The 21,472-nt window shown below is 43.4% G+C and overlaps 4 protein-coding genes and 1 pseudogene across 4 annotated transcripts; 3 read left to right on the top strand and 2 right to left on the bottom strand.

Moving 5' to 3' along the window:
* Positions 1–757: 757 nt before the first annotated feature.
* Positions 758–3,697, top strand: LOC115752271 (protochlorophyllide reductase). Its single transcript, XM_048271727.1, has 5 exons — positions 758–925; positions 1,086–1,187; positions 1,406–1,940; positions 2,620–2,978; positions 3,350–3,697. The coding sequence occupies exons 1-5, from the start codon at positions 872–874 to the stop codon at positions 3,503–3,505; spliced, it is 1,206 nt and encodes a 401-aa protein (XP_048127684.1). The 5' UTR covers positions 758–871; the 3' UTR covers positions 3,506–3,697.
* Positions 3,698–4,959: 1,262 nt separating this feature from the next.
* Positions 4,960–7,194, top strand: LOC115752275 (annotated as a pseudogene).
* Positions 7,195–8,988: 1,794 nt separating this feature from the next.
* On the top strand, positions 8,989–11,445 carry LOC115752272 (bifunctional epoxide hydrolase 2-like). The gene is made up of 5 exons (XM_030690382.2): positions 8,989–9,157; positions 9,271–9,485; positions 10,368–10,538; positions 10,600–10,835; positions 10,982–11,445. The coding sequence occupies exons 1-5, from the start codon at positions 9,088–9,090 to the stop codon at positions 11,229–11,231; spliced, it is 942 nt and encodes a 313-aa protein (XP_030546242.1). The 5' UTR covers positions 8,989–9,087; the 3' UTR covers positions 11,232–11,445.
* A 2,543-nt stretch (positions 11,446–13,988) lies between these two features.
* Positions 13,989–16,573, bottom strand: LOC115752278 (lanC-like protein GCL2). Its single transcript, XM_030690395.2, has 6 exons — positions 16,251–16,573; positions 15,977–16,155; positions 15,339–15,450; positions 15,130–15,246; positions 14,721–15,041; positions 13,989–14,586 (listed from the first exon to the last, which is right to left on the bottom strand). Exons 1-6 carry the CDS (start codon positions 16,434–16,436, stop codon positions 14,248–14,250), a joined length of 1,254 nt encoding a protein of 417 aa, XP_030546255.1. The 5' UTR covers positions 16,437–16,573; the 3' UTR covers positions 13,989–14,247.
* A 1,437-nt stretch (positions 16,574–18,010) lies between these two features.
* On the bottom strand, positions 18,011–20,571 carry LOC115752277 (expansin-B3-like). Its single transcript, XM_030690394.2, has 4 exons — positions 20,179–20,571; positions 19,316–19,622; positions 18,734–18,863; positions 18,011–18,346 (listed from the first exon to the last, which is right to left on the bottom strand). Exons 1-4 carry the CDS (start codon positions 20,354–20,356, stop codon positions 18,152–18,154), a joined length of 810 nt encoding a protein of 269 aa, XP_030546254.1. The 5' UTR covers positions 20,357–20,571; the 3' UTR covers positions 18,011–18,151.
* Between the last annotated feature and the right edge of the window lie 901 nt (positions 20,572–21,472).

Here is a 21,472-nt window from a genome sequence, read left to right as displayed (position 1 = left end):
AATTATAAAACTTTCAAAAAAAAAGTATCAAAAATGTTTACATTAACACCGATCGGGCCTTTTACAAAAACACCGATCGGGCCACGTAAGATGCCCACAGTCCATGTTCACGATTTCCGATCAAAATTTGTCAAATGAACTGAATTGATACCAACGTAAGGGGACTAAATTGGTCCAATTGAAATGTTTATGGCTGAATTAATATCAAAATACAATAGATTTATGACTTTTTAAATATTTTTTTCCAAAAAAATAAAGAAGAATAAATGACAAGGCAATAACTAAATATGTGTTTTGAACTTGTCTGAATAATTGAATACTTTTGTCCTCACTCGGGCAAGGCTACCGGTCACTTGCAAAAAGAAAATAAAAAGCAAAAAAAGGAGAAAAGAAAAAATCATATTAAAAAATTATTAAATTTTTTATTTCAACGCCACTCGTTTCATGTGGATGTTGGGCGTCATGGACGCCGCCACAAAAAACGTCCAGTGTCCATGTCAGTAACTTTAAATTTAGATTGATTAGATGATGTAAAAATACGTAGGACTAAATTGACATAAATATGATTATTTAGAATATTTTTGTACTTTTTCGATGAGAATGCAGTGGGTAACGTTGGCCCTGTTGGCTTCCATACTTTTTATCTCTAGGCCACATCACGGGTGCATGGATGCCACGTAGGCACACGCTATATCGAGAAGAATCCCAAGCTAAGGCAATGATTGGATGTACGCTCCACGTGGCTAAGCCAGTCAACATCCCCCAACCACGACCAGCTTATCTGAAGCACCCATATTTATCGCTGTAATAACGCTAAGAAGAAGAAGAAGAAGAAGAAGAAGCGAGAAGAGATCATCATCACATCAAGGCCATGGCACTCCACGCAACATTCTCACTTCCCTCTGCAATTTCCTCCCCCAAGGACGTATGATTATTCTTCAACCCTTCTCTGTAACTATTCGCTCACCGTTTCAACTTTCGAGTCCTTTCTCTTCTTCCTTCGATTCTGGGCGACTCTCTTTTTCATTAAAAATTTTCTTCAAGCTCAAGTGTGATTAGCGATCGACTGGATTCCGTCTCCGCAGGGGAAGTACGCAGCAGTTCATGCTAAAGACACCAGTCTTGCTGGACTTTCAGTGAGAGACCACCTCAGGGATGATTTGCTCCTCCCCGCCACCTTCACTAAGGTAAAATCGAAATCTTGGTTTTCGTTTGTTCATCGTAGAAGTATGAAAGAGGATAGGACTTTTAAAGATGAGAGGGATATAGGTTATGAGTATGCAGTGAAACATATTGGATGAGTTCAATTCATTTGCCAAATGTGTCATTGTCACAAGAAACGAAGGGCATTCTTTGACTAACAAAAGTTGGGAGAATTTAAAACGAACAGACCCTCCAAATGCAGGGTTTCAAGAAAAGAGATGTGCCCTTTTTCGTAGTTAGAGCCCAGACAGCGACCACGGCGCCAATAATCAAAGATCTCCAACCAGAACAAAAGAAGACGGAAAGGCAGTTCAATGTAGTGATCACGGGAGCCTCGTCTGGGTTAGGCCTGGCCACAGCCAAGGCACTAGCCGAATCGGGGAATTGGCATGTCATAATGGCGTGCCGAAACTTTCTCAAAGCGGAGAAAGCGGCTAAATCGGTTGGCATTCCGAAAGAGAGCTACACCGTGATGCACCTAGACCTTGCCTCTCTTGAGAGTGTGAGGCAATTTGTTGACAACTTCCGCCGTTCGGGTAGGCCATTGGATGTGCTGGTTTGTAATGCTGCCGTATATCAGCCCACCGCGAAAGAGCCGTCGTTCTCGGCTGAAGGGTTCGAGCTCAGTGTCGGGACTAACCATCTGGGTCATTTCCTACTTGCAAGATTGTTGCTTGATGCCTTGAAGCAATCAGATTACCCCTTGAAGCGCCTCATCATTGTTGGGTCCATTACAGGTATTGCTACAGACAGAGCTAGCTCGCTGCATAGAGTCTATAGACCAAGTAAAGTGGGCATGTTCAGTTTGTTCCCTGGAAAGAAGATCGCTTAGAAATAGAAGGTCCAAAATCTAAATTGTTGTCTGTGATGAAGCTCAGGTAATGCATTTCTTTCCAAAAACTGCCTAGGAGGTTGGAACAGCCATTTAAGAATCGACGGTAGAAAATTCGGGGACATACCCGTTTACCTGGGATTGTTTTCTCATAACTAGTTTCTCAAATTCCAAACTGTTTTGGATAGTAAAATGCAACTAATAATTGTGTCAAGGACAATAGGTCCATCATTTGACATGTACCAGCAACCTTCTTCATGAAATGGAAAAATCACTTCGGTAGCTAGAATGTTGAGCTTGTGTGTTGATTGCGATTTTTTGTATAAGCAGATGGATTTAGTAAAATTAGGATAAATTTAAGATACATGAAGTGTTTCGAGGATTTAAACTGGCTCCATGATGTCCAAGCTTACAATGTGTAATTGGAAATCTAATCTTTCTCCGGACCGAAGAACCATATTTGATGATGGCCTTTACATTGGCACCATCATGGTGCTTTATATGAATTTTCAAATCCTGCAGTTAGCTATGGTATTAACAGGGTTGAAATACTCATACTTTGGGTCATTTTCTTTTGATTTTAGGGAACACAAACACATTAGCAGGAAATGTACCACCAAAGGCCAACTTGGGGGACCTGAGGGGCTTAGCAGGAGGATTGAATGGGGTGAGCAGCTCGCCAATGATAGACGGTGGTGAGTTTGACGGTGCCAAGGCCTACAAGGACAGCAAAGTGTGCAACATGCTCACCATGCAGGAGTTCCACCGGCGCTACCATGAAGAGACCGAAATCACATTTGCTTCTTTGTATCCGGGTTGCATTGCCACCACCGGATTGTTCCGAGAGCACATTCCCTTGTTCAGACTTCTCTTCCCTCCCTTCCAGAAGTACATCACCAAAGGATATGTCTCTGAAGAAGAAGCTGGAAAAAGACTTGCTCAGGTCAGTTATATTTTAGGACATCACATGGACGGTACATTCTTTAATTTGGTGAAAACACATGGATACCCTGCATGCTTCAAATTATAAAGCGCAAGTGTATCTTTCCTCGATCATAGAGGCTATTCAGCAATGTCTTGACATGAAATGCTGAGACAGGGTAACTCGTGCATGTTGGAATCGGAGGGTTTAGTGTTAGGAATATCATTCCAGTATAGGCATTATAACTTGAAATGTAGGATCCTCTGTGTGCTGACAAGTGTAGTGGAAACTCATGCACTTTTAAAAAAACCACAGAATGTCTGTCTATGAGGCGCGGGTAAATTCAATGTCTAAGAATGGTGCTTATGTTTCAAAGCATATCTGTCGTTCAGGTGGTGAGCGACCCTAGCTTGGAGAAATCAGGAGTCTACTGGAGCTGGAACAAGAACTCATCTTCCTTCGAGAATCAACTCTCCAAAGAAGCCAGTGATGCTGAGAAGGCACGTAAGCTGTGGGAGATCAGTGAGAAACTTGTCGGATTAGCTTAGATAAGCAAAAAGTAGGAGCTTCACTGCTTGGTCAGCATTATCAAGAATCGTCTTTCTCGAATCAATTTTCCTTGGATAGAAATCCCTGTATAAATTCAGAAAAAGATTTTGTGTTGTGTACAAACGTAAACATGTCGAAATTATGTCTCAGAGATTAAATTGAACACTTGCCAGAGCAATGTTATCTAGTGACCAACCACCCGACTTCATGCTCACTCTTTGGGTTACTCTATAGACTCTCTTCTGCCTCGTAGCAAAACTAAATACGTATTAGCGATGCTTGCATGGACTGGACTTGCCAGTGGACGACTACATTGCACTTCTAACTGATTCTTTGCCATGTATGCCATTGTGTCGTGTTTGACCTTGCACAAAAGGCAAGTGATGGATGAAATGGTTCCGATGAAGAAAGGGTTAGTTATTAGATCAGATGCCCGCACAGACATCAGACGAAATGGAATGTGGCAAGATGTAGTAATTGCCTGCAAATCTCGTGCCTTTTTCATCTTAGTTATCTAGAACTAACCCAACGGAGATAATTTTTTATGTCTACTATACAAAGAAGAGAACTTCTAGCAGCAGCAGTATTGGTGTCAACTCTGGTTCAGCAAGATCCCAGATATAAATTAACGAGCAAATTAGATTTCGGGTGATATGGTTCAGGTCTGAGCTGTAACGAGCCTTGGTAAACTCTTAGAAAATGGTCTTAGGCTGTCCAAGCATGAATATACCATCAACAACTCATTTGATTGCCATGAGTAGGACAAATAAAAAAGTTAACTGATCCCTGCAGATTTTTTTATATAATATTGATTAGGCACGACATAATATTACTCTCCCTCTTTTTGCATCTAAAATGAAAAATTACAGATGATGATTTCGCTGTTCACCGGTTAAAGACCATTCTTTAACCCTGAGCTTGGATCTTCTGATTCTTTAGTTGGTAGACGAGTCCTAGTCAATTAGAATCACATCCTTTCAGCAGACCATCCGGTATGTTATACTCTCAACACTTCGAATTTTTGGTTTTACGACGTGAACTGCCTTAGCATCAACTTAATGGATTTGCCAATCTAACAGAAAGAATGTAATAAGCATTGCAACTTGGAATGAGAGTTAAAGAGTTGTATCAGCTTCAAGTCATGACTACGCAAAGGATCTATCACAGTCAATTTTATTTAAGGAAACAGGGGAGCCCTCACAACTAATCTTTCATGTAGGGATGAACGTGTGGACCAATGTGCACAACTGTAATTAGCAGATTGTCCAAACTAAGGATGCTCTTGGGAATCTACACCTTTGAGTTGGATTATTTGTTTGTCTGACTTGGGAAGAAGTTAAAACTGCCTTGTCGTCATTGTGGTAGAAACCCACTATTTATATAGGACACGGCCATCTACAAAGTCATGCTCATCACTCCTCCTCACCTACTTACGTTTCTCTCTTTCCTCCCGTGTGTGTGTGTTTCAGGAAAGATGGATAAAATCAAGCACAGCCATCTAGCAGTGAGAGATGTCAAGCTTCATGTTGCTGAAATTGGAGAAGGTACATAATAAAGGAAAGCATAGAGAGAGACACGCCCACATGCAAGACTTGTTCAGTGAATTCACTCGAATCTGATGCTGAGTTCATCATATGAAGAAGAACCCAGTTTCATAAACTTGCTCTGTGCAATTTGCAGGTCCAAAGGGGGTGGTGCTCTTGCATGGGTTCCCAGAGATATGGTACACCTGGAGGCACCAAATGATTGGCGTCGCCGATGCCAGGTACCGCACCATCGCTATCGATTTCAGAGGCTACGGGCTCTCCGACCAGCCTCTTGACCCTGAGAAGGGTAGTTATGCTGATCTTGTTGAAGATGTTGTTGCCCTGCTGGATGCTCTGAGCATTGCAAAGGTACCACCACATTAATCTAGCACACTTCATTACATTCTTTTCCCTTTTAGAAGTATTAAGTCTGATCTTCTCCGCCATTATAGGGATATCAGACAATTATTGCTGTTGAGCCTTTAGCATTGGACAAATTTTTGCTGTTGAGAGTTGAGACCCGAGACTTGAGAATCTTCAATATATTCATTAAACCATCCTTTTGCTTCTTCTCAGTTAGTTCCAACAAAATTGCTTCTTTTAACGCATCTTCTCTGTACGTTTTTGGCCAATTAGCTAATTGTAATATTTGGGTCAGTCCATATCTTATCTGTCGTGAATCGGATTCTTGTCATGACACCAACAATATACAGTGCAATCGTCATTGAACCATGCAAAATCTGGTTGACCTTCTTGATGTGGATTTTTCTTGGTCATATACAGATGAACATGCTTCCGTTTCCATATAAATGCACTTGACCATTAGTTAGGAAGCCAAATGAAAGGGCATATTGCCGAGTTCCAAAATAGTATTGTCCTTTCGGACATTTTCTTCATCTCTCTGTCTCCTCTTCCCATCTTCCAACATTGGTACGTTCTAGCTATGACCCAATAAATCTCCAGAAGGATCCGTGTCCTAAAAGCCGCAAACATTTTAGACTTTAACCTACAAGTTAAAAAAAAAAAAAAAAAGTCCATTGATGTGTGCAGAAACAGATAGAAAATCAACAAATCATAGGATGATTACGTGAGTTAAAAAGAAAAGTCCATTGATGAGATGGAGTGTTGAATCCAGGCCTTCCTGGTAGGGAAGGACTTTGGAGCTCTGCCAGCATACCTAGTGGCAGCGGTCAAACCAGAGAGGGCCTGTGGAGTCATCACACTGGGCATTCCCTTCATGCTACCTGGACCCTCGGCGCTCCCATCCCATCTCTTTCCCAAAGGATTTTACATTTTCAGGTGGCAGGTAAAATTCTTAACTCTCTCTCTCTCTCTCTCTCCCCCAACCTGCACTGTCTGCCACCTCTCTACTAATTCCTCAATTGATTTCAGGAACCTGGGCGAGCGGAAGCTGACTTCGGTAGGCTGACGTCAAGACAGTCATAAGAAACATCTACATCCTCTTTTCAAGGAGGGAGCTCCCTGTGGCCGGTGATGATCAGGAGATCATGGACTTGGTTGACACGTCAACCCCACTGCCTCCGTGGTTCTCTGAGGAAGATCTCGCAGCCTATGCATCCTTGTATGAGAAGTCTGGGTTTCGGTTCGCCCTGCAGGTTCCGTACAGGTAATCATAGCAAACACCGATTCGGGGGCAATAAAATGTTCAGAAATCTGATTATAGAGACCAAAGGTGTTCTTGCCAAAACCAATCAATCAACACGCGGCAATTGATGTTTATATGCCATCAGATTTAATGCATTTTTGTTCTAGGTCTATGGGGACGGAATATGCCATAGTGGATCCAAAAGTTACGGCTCCAGCGCTGCTTATCATGGGAGAGAAAGACTATGTCCTGAAGTTTCCAGGCATGGAGGACTACGTAAGGAGTGGGCAAGTGAAGCACTTTGTCCCTAACTTAGACATCACCTTCATGCCGGAGGGGAGCCATTTCATCCATGAGCAACTTCCGGAGCAAGTGAACAGTCTCTTAGTTGAATTCCTGAACAAGCAAAATATCTAGTTATCAGACCCTTATCTATGGAGGGAAGTTGGTCTTAGTGAGAGTAAATAAACTCATTCGACGCCTTTCATCATATGTGATCACCAAGAATTGTGAACTTACTACTTGGGGATAATGAGGCCTTCTATTTGAATATCACCGGTAATAAACTCTCATTAGCTTTGTGCAAACGGATGAATATGTGAAGATGAAGATTTGGAAAATTTCAACAGTGAGACTGCAATGGAAGCAGATATCCTACATATCACTAGCAGAAAGAATTAGGACTGTCAATGCACATCGATTTACAAGGAGGAGTTCGACAGCAATTTCCATTGGAGTACATACCACGCAATTAGCAGCGAAGGTTTGCAACTTTTAGCGCACTGATTTTCTCGGGTGGGTTACATATAAGCATCGCCCTAAAATTAAAATATATCTCTTCTCAGAATGCCTCCGCGGCGCTTGTAAGGGAAGGGATAGAACTGGATTGGTGGTTGAGAGAGAGAGAAACGGAGAAAACAGAGGAACGATGGAGTGATGGAGAAAGGCAAAAGAATCGTCATGTGATTGGGGAGAGATTATGGAAAGTACACAAATTTTGTGACTTAAATTCAACAAAAAGGTATGATACTGCCGAGTTGAAGACCGGTAGATCCTTGTAACACTGCTTCGCAACCTGAAGTCGCAGGTGATCAAACAGTACATAAGTTCGCCCATTACTTAGAACATAAGTTGCAATATCAACTGACCGGATGGGCATGAATCATCAGAAAAGTCATAGACAAAGCACATTGCTGATTTACTGGCATGAAGATATCGTGTACCTGGACTCCTAGGGTTAATACTAAATAGGATGAAGAAATGACAGTAACACAACTTTCCATCAACTAAGAAGATGAAAATGTGGAGTGGTAGGGTAGGTTGCTGACTTCTCTGGGAAAATGAAAACTTGTGGGTTCTTCAGCACCGGTCCAGTTTCGGTATTTGAAGTTATGAAATTTGCCAAATACATCTCTGCATGCTCCTCGAAATCCCCGGCCTGGAGCAAACTTGAGACTAATGGCCAGGGGTCCGACGGTTCGCATGGTCAGAATTAGATAGCGATGACAGAAGCATGCATGGTTTACGTGAGGTAGGGACGGTCGGGCTCTTCATGATGCTTCATGGTGTAATAATGTCAGTCCCAAAGTAGCCCCAACAACATGCCTGCTTCATCTGAATTATCTAGGACTAACCCAATGGAGAAAAGAATCAAATCTCTATGATACAAAGAAGAGGACTTGTAGAAGCAGCGTTATTTGTGTTAACTCTAACTCTGAATCTCCATAAGATTTCGGATGAGATAAATGGTTAAAGGCATATAGTGATTTCGTTGTTCCACAGTTACTAGCCGTCCAGATGATTACAAGATTAAAAAGAAAAGCACGATTAGAAAGACCATTCTTTAACTCTAAGCTTCGATTTTGTATTACTTTTGTTGCTAGACGGTTTCTAATGATTCCATTTCTAGTCAATTAGAATATCATCATTTCAGTAGACTCTGTGCTCCAAAAACTTCAAAATTTTTGCCTTTTTCCAACATGAATTGTCAAAGCATCTACTGAATGAACTTGGCAATTCTCCGGAAGAAGTGTAAGAAGCATTGGAATCTTAAAACGAGAGTTACTTGCATCAGCTTCAAATCATGACTATGCATAGGATCTATGGCAATCTATTAAGGACATTGGCCAACCGTCGCAACTAATCTTTTCTTGCAGGAATGAATCGTTTGGAGCCATGTGCACAACTGTAATTAGCAGAATATTCTAAGCCAAGGATGCTCTTGAGAATCTACACCTTTGCGTTGAAATACTCGTTTGTCTTATTTGGAGGGGGAAGTTGTACCTGCCTTGTCGGCATTTTCGTAGAAACCAATGATTTGATTACAACAGAGGCCGTCTGCAATGTCATACTCATAACTCCTCCTCACCTACTTACCTCTCTCTCTCTCTCTCTCTCTCTCCCTCTCTCTCTCTCCCCTCTGTTTGTGAGTGTGTGTGTACCAGGAGAGATGGAGAAGATCAAGCACAGCCATGTAGCAGTGAGAGATGTGAAGCTTCATGTTGCCGAAATTGGAGAAGGTACATAATACATGGCTTGTTCAGTGACGTCCCCTCCCATGTGTGCTGCTGAGTTCATCAATTTGAAGAATAACCCAAACCCATTTCGCAAATTTGCTGTGTGCACTCTGCAGGTCCAAAGGTGGTGGTGTTCTTGCATGGGTTCCCAGAGATATGGTACACCTGGAGGCACCAAATGATCGGCGTCGCCCATGCAGGGTACCGCGCCATTGCCTTGGATTCCAGAGGCTACGGGCTCTCCGATCAGCCTCTTGAACCCGAGAAGGGTTCTTTTGCTGATCTGGTTGAAGATGTTGTTGCCCTCCTTGATGCTCTGGGCATTGCAAAGGTACCACCGCATTAATCTGTCGCATTCAAATACAATTTTTTTTCCCTTTGAGAAATACTTACCTTGACCTGCGCGACCATTGTGGGGATGATCAGACAGTTCTTGCTCTTGAGACTTTGACTCTGGCCAAAAAAAAAAAACTTTGGCTAGTTGAGCCTTGGGAATCTTTCATATATTAATTCATCATCCGTTTCCTTCTCTTCTATTAGTTTCAGTATAGTGCTGCATGTTCTTGGCCAATTGCTAATTTTGATATGGCAGTCAGTTCGTCTGTTTTTGCCATTGAACCATCAATCTAGAGAGGTTGAGCTTCTTGATGTGGATGTTTCTTGGTCATACAAGAAAATCTAATCCTCTGTTTCTATATATTCACATGACCATTCGTTAAACGAAAGTGCATATACTTGAGGTCCAAAATACTATTGTCCTTTTGGACATTTTCTTCATCTCTCCCTGTCCTCTACCTATCTTCTTAGACAGATAAGTTTTAGTTATAAACTGATAAATCCCAAGAAGGATCTGTGCCATTAAAACCGCGAATATTTTATCTTTTAGTAAGGTCGCACATGCGATGCATGTCCTCGTCCTCCGAGCTTGGGACCTACAAGTTAGAAAAAGATCTCCACCAGGAATGATGAACAATTCGTTTCTGTCAAACTGATTGTAACTTGCTTACTTTGTTCCTTACTTAGGACATTCCTTACACAAGCATAGCACTTTACAAAGAGCATGAACAAGATGATAATCTAGAAATAAACAAGAGTACAAGACTACAAAATCAACACTCATGAGAACAGAAATAGATACAAAATCAAGAAATCATAGGATGATTATGTGAGTTAAAAAGAGAAGTCCATTGATGATATGGAGTGTTGAATCCAGGCCTTCCTGGTGGGGAAGGACTTTGGAGCTCTGCCGGCATACCTAGTGGCAGCGGTCAAGCCGGATAGGATATGTGGAGTCATCACGCTGGGCATCCCCTTCATGCTCCCCGGACCATCGGCCCTCCCATTCCATCTCTTTCCCAAAGGCTTTTACGTTCTTAGGTGGCAGGTAAAATTCTTTACACTCTCTTCCACTCCGCCACCTCTTCTGATTCCTCAATTGATTTCAGGAACCTGGGCGAGCGGAAGCTGACTTTGGTAGGTTAGATGTCAAGACGGTCATAAGAAACATCTACATCCTCTTCTCAAGGAGTGAGGTCCCTGTCGCCAGCGATGATCAGGAGATCATGGACTTGGTCGATGAGTCGACCCCATTACCTCCGTGGTTCTCCGAGGAAGATCTCGCGACCTATGCATCCTTGTATGAGAAGTCCGGGTTCCGGTTTCCCCTGCAGGTTCCATACAGGTAATCATAGCAAAATACTGACTCAGTGGCAGTAAAATGAGAGAAATATGATTCTAGATACCAAAAGTTTTGTTCTAGATAAAAAACATCAGTCAATAACTGCTGGTTAAGGTCCATATGTCATCTTACTTGCATTTTTGGTCTAGGTCTTTGGGAAGGGAATATCCCCTCGCGGAACCAAAACTTTCAGCTCCAGCGCTGCTGATCATGGGAGAGAAAGACTATGTCCTGAAGTTTCCGGGCATGGAGGACTACATAAGAACTGGGCAAGTGAAGCATTTTGTCCCCAACCTAGACATCACCTTCATGCGGGAAGGGAGCCATTTCGTCCATGAGCAACTTCCGGAGCAAGTGAACAGTCTCATAGTAGACTTCCTGAACAAGCAAAGTATCTAATTATCATTCCCCGACTATGGCAGAATTTGATATTGGTGAGAGTAAAATAAACTCATTCATCGCTTTCCAGTATCTGTGATCACTAAGAATTCTGAACTTCCTACTTAGAGGGTGATGAGGCTTTCTATTTGAATATCACCAGTAATGAACTCTCATGTTTCATCAGCCTTATGAGTGAATTTGGAAAATGAAGATTCTGCAAGTTCTATTCTAACCATTGGGAGTCCAATAAAAGAAAATATCCTGCATTTCACCGGCAGAAAGAATTAGGACTAGGACTATCAATGCACATTTAATTCACAAGGAGGAGTTCGATAGTGATTTCTCTCGGAGTACTTGTTACGCCATTCGGCAGGGCAGGTCTGCAGCTTTTAACGCACTCGTGTTACGTGTAAGCATCGCCTGAAGCTAAAATATCTCTTCTGCAGTATATCTAGCAAATGCCTTCGGAGCTCTTGTAGAAGAAGGGAGAGAACTGGATTGGTGGTCAAAAGAGAGTGTAATGGAGAAAACTGAGGAATGGAGTGATGGAGAAGACAGAGAATCACTGTGGCGGATGGAGAGAGAGGTTACGGAAAAATAAATCAACAACAATTCAACTTGCCAACTACAAAAATAAATAACAAAAAAGATTACCGTTGGGCCTTTTCTTGTAACTTTTTGAGGAGTAACTCTTCTAATTCGTTAAATAAACATTTCGAGCAACTTAATTTTTACATGAATGTTATATAGGGATAATTCTTGTTGGGGGTGCACAACAGAAATCCGATAACTCGCCAAGAGAGAGCCCAAGTACTAGCACGTCAATATATCCAATTGACCTACATTCATTCAAAAGCTTAAACCAATTAGTTATAAGCCAACTTAGATATATTAACTAATCTACACCATACTAATTCTCCAAAATTTATCTAACATAACTCACACATGTATCTCAATAATTCTAACTAAAATACAAAAAATTTGACGATAATTTAGCTTCCATCGATTTGAAAAGGAATCTTTAGGGCCTCATTCTATAGCTTTTTATAGAGTGACTTGATTAATTTGTCAAAATAAGCACTTCAAGAAACGACATATTAGCATGTAATTTTGCGTAGATGGTTATTCTGGTTTTCTTTTTCTTCAACTGACTATAAGTTGAATCGTTGTCGTTTGTTTAGTGTAGTTAGTCTAATACATATGGTTCGCAGGTTTTGGGAAGATTGTTAAAAAAAATGAAGAGATTTTATCGATTAGGTCACCTGGTTGGATTTTAGTGTGAAAACTCGCCAAAGTTGACTTTGAACATGTAAAAATACCGGGAATAAGTGCACTTAAAATCTCAAAACTTGTCGCAAAAGTGTAATTAAGTCTTAAAACGTTAAAAAGTACAATCAAATCCTAAAACTTAAAATTTGTCATAAAAGTGCAATTGAGTTCAAAAATTTTCAAGGAGTTCAATCAAGTTATGAAGATGTCAAGTTAATGCAATCAAGTCCTATAACTTATTAACATATTTCGTATGTTAAGTTGGACAGAATTAAAAAAAGAATTTAATTGCACCAACTTGACAAGTTTTAGGACTTATTTATACTTTTTAAAAATTTTAGGATCAATTACACTTCCGTGACAAATTTTGGTTGCACTTTGAGAAAATTTTAAGACTCAATTATACCATCTGAATAAATTTTAGAACTTCCAATGCATTTATCCCGAATACTATCGTTATCTGCAGTTTCACATGGCAAGGAGAGACGAGACGCTCGCACTGCGTAGCTATCCCTGTGCACTCTTGAGAGGTGTGGCTTCTTCAGCACTGACCAAGTGTAAGAACTTTCGAGTTTGTTTTCTACAAAGCTCAAGACTTTCAAGGTTCAGCATCCCAAATGATGAAACTTGCCAAAAGGGTCCGATGGTTGGAACTAAAAATTGATGACAGAACCATGCACCGCATGCGCGAAGGGCGGGATTCTTCACGATGCTTGAGGAAATCGGTCGTGGGTGTTATCATGTCATTACCAAACTCGCCATAAGACGACTGTCTTGGCAGGATTTGGGTTCTGGACAATCAATTTACAGATTCGATTGCCCACTATTTCCTCTTGTTAGTTCTTCAGAGTCGGCAACCGGATTTGTTCATGAGCGGCTCCCCATATCAAGTGAACTTTCCCATTCTCAACTTACCAAACAAGCATTCAATATCGTCAGGACTCCCCAAGTCCCACGGTAGTTCAAGCCCATGAGAGGAATAAACTCTCTAACATATGCCTTTTGCCTTCCGCTCCCGCCAAACACCTTGTTTGGCCAAAAGTTATTCGTCGTAACACCATCAATGGCGTGATTCTCATCTCGCTAACTTCTCGAAATCAAGCAACTTGAAATGTAGGGATCTGTAAAGCTATAGTTATTAGAGAATATAAGATGCATATGTACTGCACTCCTCTGAGACAGGATACTATACTGCTAATGCATAAAGTCCACATGGGTGAACGACCAAATTAAGTGACTCCTAATACAATGGACTCCTACCCTTTGTTAAACAGGGACACTAAACTATGAAACGCTTGGCAACACAGAGCTAACAACAATCCCTCCAAACTAAGGAAGGAACTGGAAAGTTAAAGGCCTGGTTCAGAAAATTCTTGAGGACAAGTAACCACTCTTCAATTGGTTTTACAGAGATGACATACATCTTCACTTTTAAGTTGTTGCGGAAGTGGCCATAAAGACACAGCAAAAAACTTGGATAAACAGAACAAAGCACCAGCAATCTATAACTAAACTATGCATTTCACAATATAATGAGAAATGCCCTTATTTCTATTGAAACAACAAGCAATGTGCATCAAAATGAAATCTCAGATACAGAAGCCTGCATGAGAGGATGTGGAGGGCACCCAATGATGTGGCTAATTATTCCCGTACACACATTAGTCAAGTATATGTAAAACCCATAATTAACACTAATTCGAACAACTTCACCACAAGCGTGCTCTCACCTTTCCCTTCTTTTCTTTCCATCTTTTCCCCCTTTTCAAAGTTCATAAGCTGGAAACCTGGCTGCTGAGGGTTCTACCATGTCTAGAAAGAGATAAGCCATACCTCCAATCCCTTCAAAGAGGGAGTAGGGGTTATCACCTCCATGCATCTCTCCTGTGGAAATAAGCTTGAGAGCCCTATCGAGAAGAAAGCAAGCAAATGCTTTTGCCCTGTACAAGAACTCCTCGTTGCCTGTGACACGGTAGAGCGAGAGAAACACGTACGCATTCCCACTTATCCCATGGCATATACCAACTCTCCTTAACAGCCCTCTATTCCACACTACCTCCGCAGCATCAACCGCAGCACGTAAGAATTCATCGTCTCGAAAGACCTAGCATGAGGCAGCTATTCCGCGTAAGTGATCAGCGTGAAAGCTTTTAACAAGCAGAGAACATTTGGGAAAACACCAATATCACGTTCGAAAACACCCTCCCAAGGGCTCAGAGACTACTTGGCTTTGTTTACCTCAGCGGCTTTCACTAATGTGAGGGCAATCCCGGGGGCTCCATGACACCAATGCACGAGAACGTCCCTGTTTCTATCTTCCTCACTGGAAGGATAGTTTCCACTAGGGAATCTATTTCTGATCATGTATTTAAGAGTGCCCTTGACATCTTCCATCTCATCTGGTTTCAACTCCAAATGCATTAAAACGTGCATTATGCCAGCCAATCCATGTGCAGCCCCCCAGTACTTTTCACCATACCATTCAAACATCAGTGGGGACTTTCCTCCTCTTTTAGCCAATGCTCTCCCATTTTTGAATATTTCATCTGCCACGGCACGCTGCATATAATACCATTAACCAGATAACGGCAATTTGCACAAGCATAAAGAAGGGCGATGAGATATCAAAGATTCAATGGAAAGTCACCATGGTCGATGAAGGAACAGTTCCATCGCCAATGTGCTTGTTCAAGAACAAGCAGGCCCATAGAAATCCTGCTCTTCCATATAACAACTCATCCGGAGTACTCCTTGACAACTTAATCTGTTATGAAGATGCAGGTCGATAACTGTGGCTTACAAAACAATCAGATTGAAAATCAGAAAAGTGAGGAATAAACAGTTTAAAGAATCTACCTCTTTGAAGTGATTTACATAATGAGTGAGAGAGCGAGTATCGCCCACGTACTTAGCCACAACCGCACCAAGAGCACAGACACCAGCTCTCCCACATATGAACGTCACATCCCTGTCAGCGATGACAAAATGGGGAAGCTAAGAAATTCCACAGCCTCAATTGTCGACCCACCAACAAAATTTACATTTTTTTTTCCGAAAGAAAGATGAATATGATAAGGGTCTTATTAATGAGCGTTCCGGACAAATGCAAAGCAATTAGCGTACTTGATACAAAGATTTTGCTCTCCTAATATGGAAACATAAGACAAGAAAAGTAATGCACTTGACGTTACAAAACCTCATCTTAGTTTTGATTAATCTGCAAGTGCCCGAGCAGTGCTAAGGATTTCATATCCAAATATTAAGCCAAGAGTGGGTTTTGTATCACGACTTTGCAAAAATTACTCTAGCATTGAGTAATGAAAAGACAAAAAAGAACATAGTTAGCAAGCATATCCCCATTAATTCAACACCTCAGCCATTTCCTTAAATTTACTACTCATTTTCTTTCCCTCGCACAGTCACTTGACAGTGCGCATTAGCATAGCGCGTGCCGAAAGATTCACATGACAAATAACGGGGAGAAGAAAGAGTGCCTGGATCCAGAAGAAGCAGAGTCACAGGCTCTGATAATCTGGGAGCAGAGTGCGAGATCATTGGAGTTGCTCGTGATCTGATACGATCTGAACAGCGAGAAAGCAGTTCCCAGTGAACCGGTATACAGCGCAAAGTCGCGCACGCGTTGCCTCGTGACACCCCACGTCTCGACCACCATCTGCGACATTTCCACAAACAATTGCTAAACTTCCGTACAAAAAACCACAAAAACAAAGCGCACTCAGAGCTCAGGAATCGAAGAGAAGAGCGTACGGTTTCCTTGAGGTCGAGAGCGGCGCGCTTGAAACTCTCGGAGAGGACCGGGTAAGGCATGGCGAGAAGCTTCGCGGGGGAAGAATCCCCGGGAGCTGAGACCGTTCCTCCATCATCGTCTCCGCTGAGAGATGTCGCCGCCGCGACAAAGTCCGGCATGGTGTTGGGGAAGAATCTGTCCGCCATTTTCTTCGTTCGTCGAGCTCGGGTTTGCTCCAGCGACCGACGCCTCTCGGCTCGCGAGTGGGGGTTTGACTTTGCACTTCGCAGGAGCGACGTGGTCAACGAGCGTGGAAGTTTCTCAACTCCACTCCACCGATTCTCAAACGAGGAGAAAATGCTGCAAGTTGTTACACGTGGACGATGCCATCGTCCACGTGGCACGGCGAGTTTAGACGGCTCTTGTCTCATGGGCCTTGAAGATCGGATTGTCAGCTACAGAGCCCACCGGCCCATTTACTTTTTTAATTTTCTCCTGTCTTTTTCTAATAAGTATTGGACTTTCTTTTCCGGCCCAACATTGGAACAATGGTCAGACAAAAAAAATTAAAATAAAAGGAAATTCCCTTCTGTCTTTGCATTATAACCACCTACTTCAGTCGTATTAATGTTTGCTTACACTTTCACTTGGGGATAAAGCTTCCTCTGTTTCGTAAAAACAAACAAACGATATCTGGTCGGAAAGTAATGGTTTTGCATCACCCGAGATATTTTTAAATTTTGAAAAGCTCATAAGCTTATCTAGAAGCACCGATTGTACATATCATAGGAACAATCGGTATATTGAGAACTGCGAGATTTCGTTAACTTGATTGCTTAATCAGTAGTTTACAGTACTCATTAACAAAATCTTTTTTTCTTAAGCTTAAAATGTGGGTCTCAACTTGTCACTTCCCCTGGTATTTTCATGCTAGCGTGCTCTTCTCGTACCATAGTCATTCTCATTTCTCTTAATTTGCACTCTCTACTTCAAGATTGTGAAGTCTCTAAGTGTCGCTTAATTTGCGCTCTCTACTTCAAGATTGTGAAGTCTCAAAGTGCCTCTCGCGACACTTGAAAGACGACTCGTAATTGCCGATCTCCTAGCTACGGTCATCCCTTACGTCACAATAGGTCCTTCTTAACTCAGACTTCATCTTCCTTTTAACATGTCTAGAGTCGGCCATGGCCATCACTCTGTCAATTGAAACCTTCCGATTTGATGAATTCTCCATACATCGTGGGTGGAATGTACTGTAGTGGGTCTTTGTGGGTCGGGAGGGTTTGCTTAAGCATTCTACAGAGTGGGCTTTAACAGGTTAATTATATTGTTATGACATGATTTGGCCTTATGACAGCCGGTCAATCACGGTATTACGGACACACACACACACACAAAAAGGAAAAAATCACTCCTGCAAGTGGCTGGAACAAGTTGAAACTCACCTTCAAAACACCAACTGAATCAACTGGAAGAAACAAAACAAACTCACAAGTGTCCCCCAACCCCAAACAAGAGCTGACCCTACGTATCCCCCGCATCACATGGATCGGCAAAGAAGATTCAATTCAAACGGTCCAAAAGCCATCAGAAGAAAACAAGGTGGCCCACAATAATAATCTCGTGACCAACCCAAATCTCTACACATGCTGCTATTGCGAAAGCCTCTATTGCATACATGCACGCTCTCTCTCCCTTTGGAGAGGGCTGCATCAAACTAAACACAAACCCACACTTGCATCCAGAAAAGCCCAAATGAGAGAAAAGCAAAGAAAGTGAAAAAAAAAAAAATCAATTGGGAAATAGAAGAAGAAGAAGAAAGAGCATGGGATGGCAATGTATGCACCTCCCAACTCGCTACTTTTCTTCCCCAATTAAAGAGCACAGGCGCGAGCTACTTTGTGACGGGATGAATGGAAGTTTAGAGGAAATTGAGGCGAGAGGTGTAGGTGGCTTTGGGAGACCAATTCCTTGGGATGACGTCTCTGGCCGAGAGCATCCTGGACGTCGACAATGTGGTCAGCTTCACCGAGAAGGGCCCTTGCAGAGGACCCCCGATGATGCACCAGCTCGCTCCCCACACGTGCTTCATCTCCACCCACTCGCTCGAACGCGCCTGCCCCCATATTCATGAACCACAACAACAACAACAACAACAAGTTTTAGCCACCATATAGACACCATTGTGAGCGTGCACAAGGTTGAGGGACTATTGTGGTGCGGCACGATCCGCCGCGACTACAGGAGTTGGCTTCCAAAAGGGTGTTGAAGATTTTCGACCAAAGATTCGAATAGCACGCGACTTTACCAAAGTATACCGTGTGATCTTTGGTGTGACCCTTTCCCTAGCACGTTTATAAGGTCCCCTTTCTTTTTAGGTTAATTAAAGCTGAAGATGGGGCACTTTTTTTCCTTTACAGGAGCACATTGATCTAAAGTAAAGCAGCGCCAATTAGTGGTGAAAGAATGAATCAAAAGAGGAGAGAGAGAGAGAGAGTCTCACGGGTCTAATGTGCATGGAACCCACGTCGCCATCTCCGTCCTCAAATTCGACCAAGAGAGAGAGCCAATAGTCTGTGGAGCCTTCGTTCACGTGGAACGCTATGTTCTTGCCTGGATACTTGCACGGTGTCCTACAATCCCAATATCATAATCAACCACGTCTCGTTAACCCATCATTTGAAAAAAATAAAAAACAGAAAGAGGATTTCTTGATCACATTAGTTTGACCAAAAAGAAGATTTTTAATAGGGAATTTGGGTTAAGCCCCGTTTTAACCAGCGTCTAGCCAACAGAACACCATTTGGAATTTTACCAAAACATGCGTACCTAGTGTCCGATTGCTAAAGTTGAAAGTCAGTACATTAAAGCTGTCGTTTTTAATCGCTTCCCGAGTGATTTGTAAGAACTCTTTGACAAGTGTCCTAAAAAAGCCCCAACATTTTTGCTGATTTTCCCGAAGACCGGACCGGGGCTACCCTCGATCCCCACAAAGACCGTTGAAAAGTAAAAGGCAGGAAGAGACAGCGCGCGTCTCTGTGTCAGCAGAGTCCCCAAAAAAAAAAGCGAAACAAGCTCTGCCTACCTTCTGTACAGGACCGGGAGGACGCCCCGGTTGCGGAGCGGGCCGGCCTCGCCCGTTATGGCCATGCGGCCGAAGGCGGAGCCGCTGAGGTCGAAGTGGGTGTTCCCGCCGGAGCAGTATCCGCCGGGACACTCGTCGGTGACGATGATGGTGACGGCCCTCCGGGAGCAGATGCTCCGGTCCAGGCACCTCACCTTGTAGCACGCCCCGCAGCCCTCGCCGGCCTTGAACAGCACCGGGCTCACCGCTCCGACCCGAGCCCTCAGCGGCTTCACGTCCACCAGCGACCCGTACCCGCACGCCCCACCTGCAATTTTTAGCCCCCAAGAGAGTTTCATTAGATGCATTCAATTGATTTTTCATGATTACAGCCCCTGCGGGAAACATTTTTGGGTAAACTACCCAGATTTCGCTGGAGTTATACGTGTTAGTAGTCACTGTCAAATTGAGTTTCAGGCGTCGCTATCCTACATTTTGTTGCATGTGAAAAAGGATAGAGAGAAACAGAGAGATGTCTAAGTTTTCTTATTTGCCGTCTTCTGTCTTGAAATTGCACCCATTTTCAACCCAATGACTCAAGAGTTTGTCCAACAAGAACATCCCCCATTAGCGAGTTCTCGAGAGAGCTTTGACTCTGCAGACTCACCGAGTCTTCATGGCACATTCTTAGCTACGTGCAAAGTGCAAAGTCGAGCAAAGCACAACCTTTTTCATTTACCCAGTTAGCTCTAGATGACTCAGGGACGACTCACGCACAGAACACAGCTCAACTACCCCACGCGAAAAGCTTTGAGGAATTCTCGACGGTTATCAGTAGATCCGAACAATGTAGCTACACCTTGGGTCGGAGCGAACCAACTTACCGTCGCTGCCGTCGCCGTCGGGGCTACCGTACCAGGTGGCCGTGGCGGGCTTCCATCGCGCGTCGGCCACTTGCCGCTTCACCTGCGCGGACGCGCACCGCAGCGACGCCGTCCCCAGCACCAGCAGGAGCCAGAGCCGACCGAGGAGCGGGGCGGAGGGGCCACGGCGGGGCTGCATTGTCCCGCCACAAGCTCGCGGCGGAGAAACCGAGGGACAGTTAAGAGGGAGGGGAGGGGGGCAAAGGAAGAGGAAGCCTCGAAAAAGGCTCGCCGACACTTTTTTACAGGCGGGAGCGCGTAGCTGCTACTGTGCTAGTACTCTCCTGTAGTGCTGCAGTCGCTTTTGCCTGTGTAATGCGAATATATAAAGAAACAGAAAAGCTGCGAGTCTCCTCTTCCTCTATTGATCTTGCAATTGAGAGTGGACACGGAGGACGATGTAATTTACAGCGCTTGCCACTTCTGCTCCCGCGGGGGTTTGGGGGGGCCCCACCGGCGGTTAAGGCGTTAATTCCGCTTTGACCGTACGCTGCCCGGGAATGGCGAGGCGAGGGCATTTCGGTCAAGCACGGACAAGAAAGCGTCGCGACCGGTACGAGTAATAATGTTTTATGTCTCTCTGGCGACACGTGGAGGGGACGATTCGGCATCGCATGGGTCAGAAGTATGATTGGAGCCCATTATAACCATGTCGTCGCATTAATTAACTAATCAACTCGGTTTTTGATTTAACGATGTGTTTCCAATTCCTCCCTTTTGACTAAAACAATCGCGTGTGAAAAGGGTGCGGCTGATTTTGCTGACCTCTTTTAAGCCTATAGAGCAGCTTCAATGGCGCCCGAATCTCATTTTTATGAAGGGTCCGTGCAAAAAGCTGTACCCTTTTTTGAGAATGCATCGAGTTTTGTCGAGAGTTGGAGCTGGAGGAGTAATTGAGGAGAATGAGGACTTTTAAGGGCAAATTGAATCGTCGGCCAGTGGTGTGGCCCCGGAGAGGCAGATGGTTGTCTGAATTTGATGCGCTCCTTCTTATCCAATGCGTATCGGCATCCGATGGGAGTGGAGGACCGCCCGCTCGATATGCCCAGATCACAATCTTGCCGGGTCACATGGGGGGCGTTTTTTCGCTTGAGCTTCCCCCACCCATGTGTCTCTGGTAGGGATTAAATACTTTCTGTCATTCCAAATTTAGGGAAGCTGCATCGTTTTGGATTTCACATGATGACGCAGGAGCACTGTTTAGGTACCGCACCGAACGAAGATGTAAAATTATTGCCCCAGGATTGTGACTTTC

The sequence above is a fragment of the Rhodamnia argentea genome, chromosome 10, assembly GCF_020921035.1.
Source record: "Rhodamnia argentea isolate NSW1041297 chromosome 10, ASM2092103v1, whole genome shotgun sequence".
In the NCBI taxonomy this organism is placed as follows: Eukaryota; Viridiplantae; Streptophyta; class Magnoliopsida; order Myrtales; family Myrtaceae; genus Rhodamnia; species Rhodamnia argentea.
The sequence above is the reverse complement of the archived record's forward strand: the minus strand, read 5'-3'. Positions and strand labels throughout refer to the sequence as shown.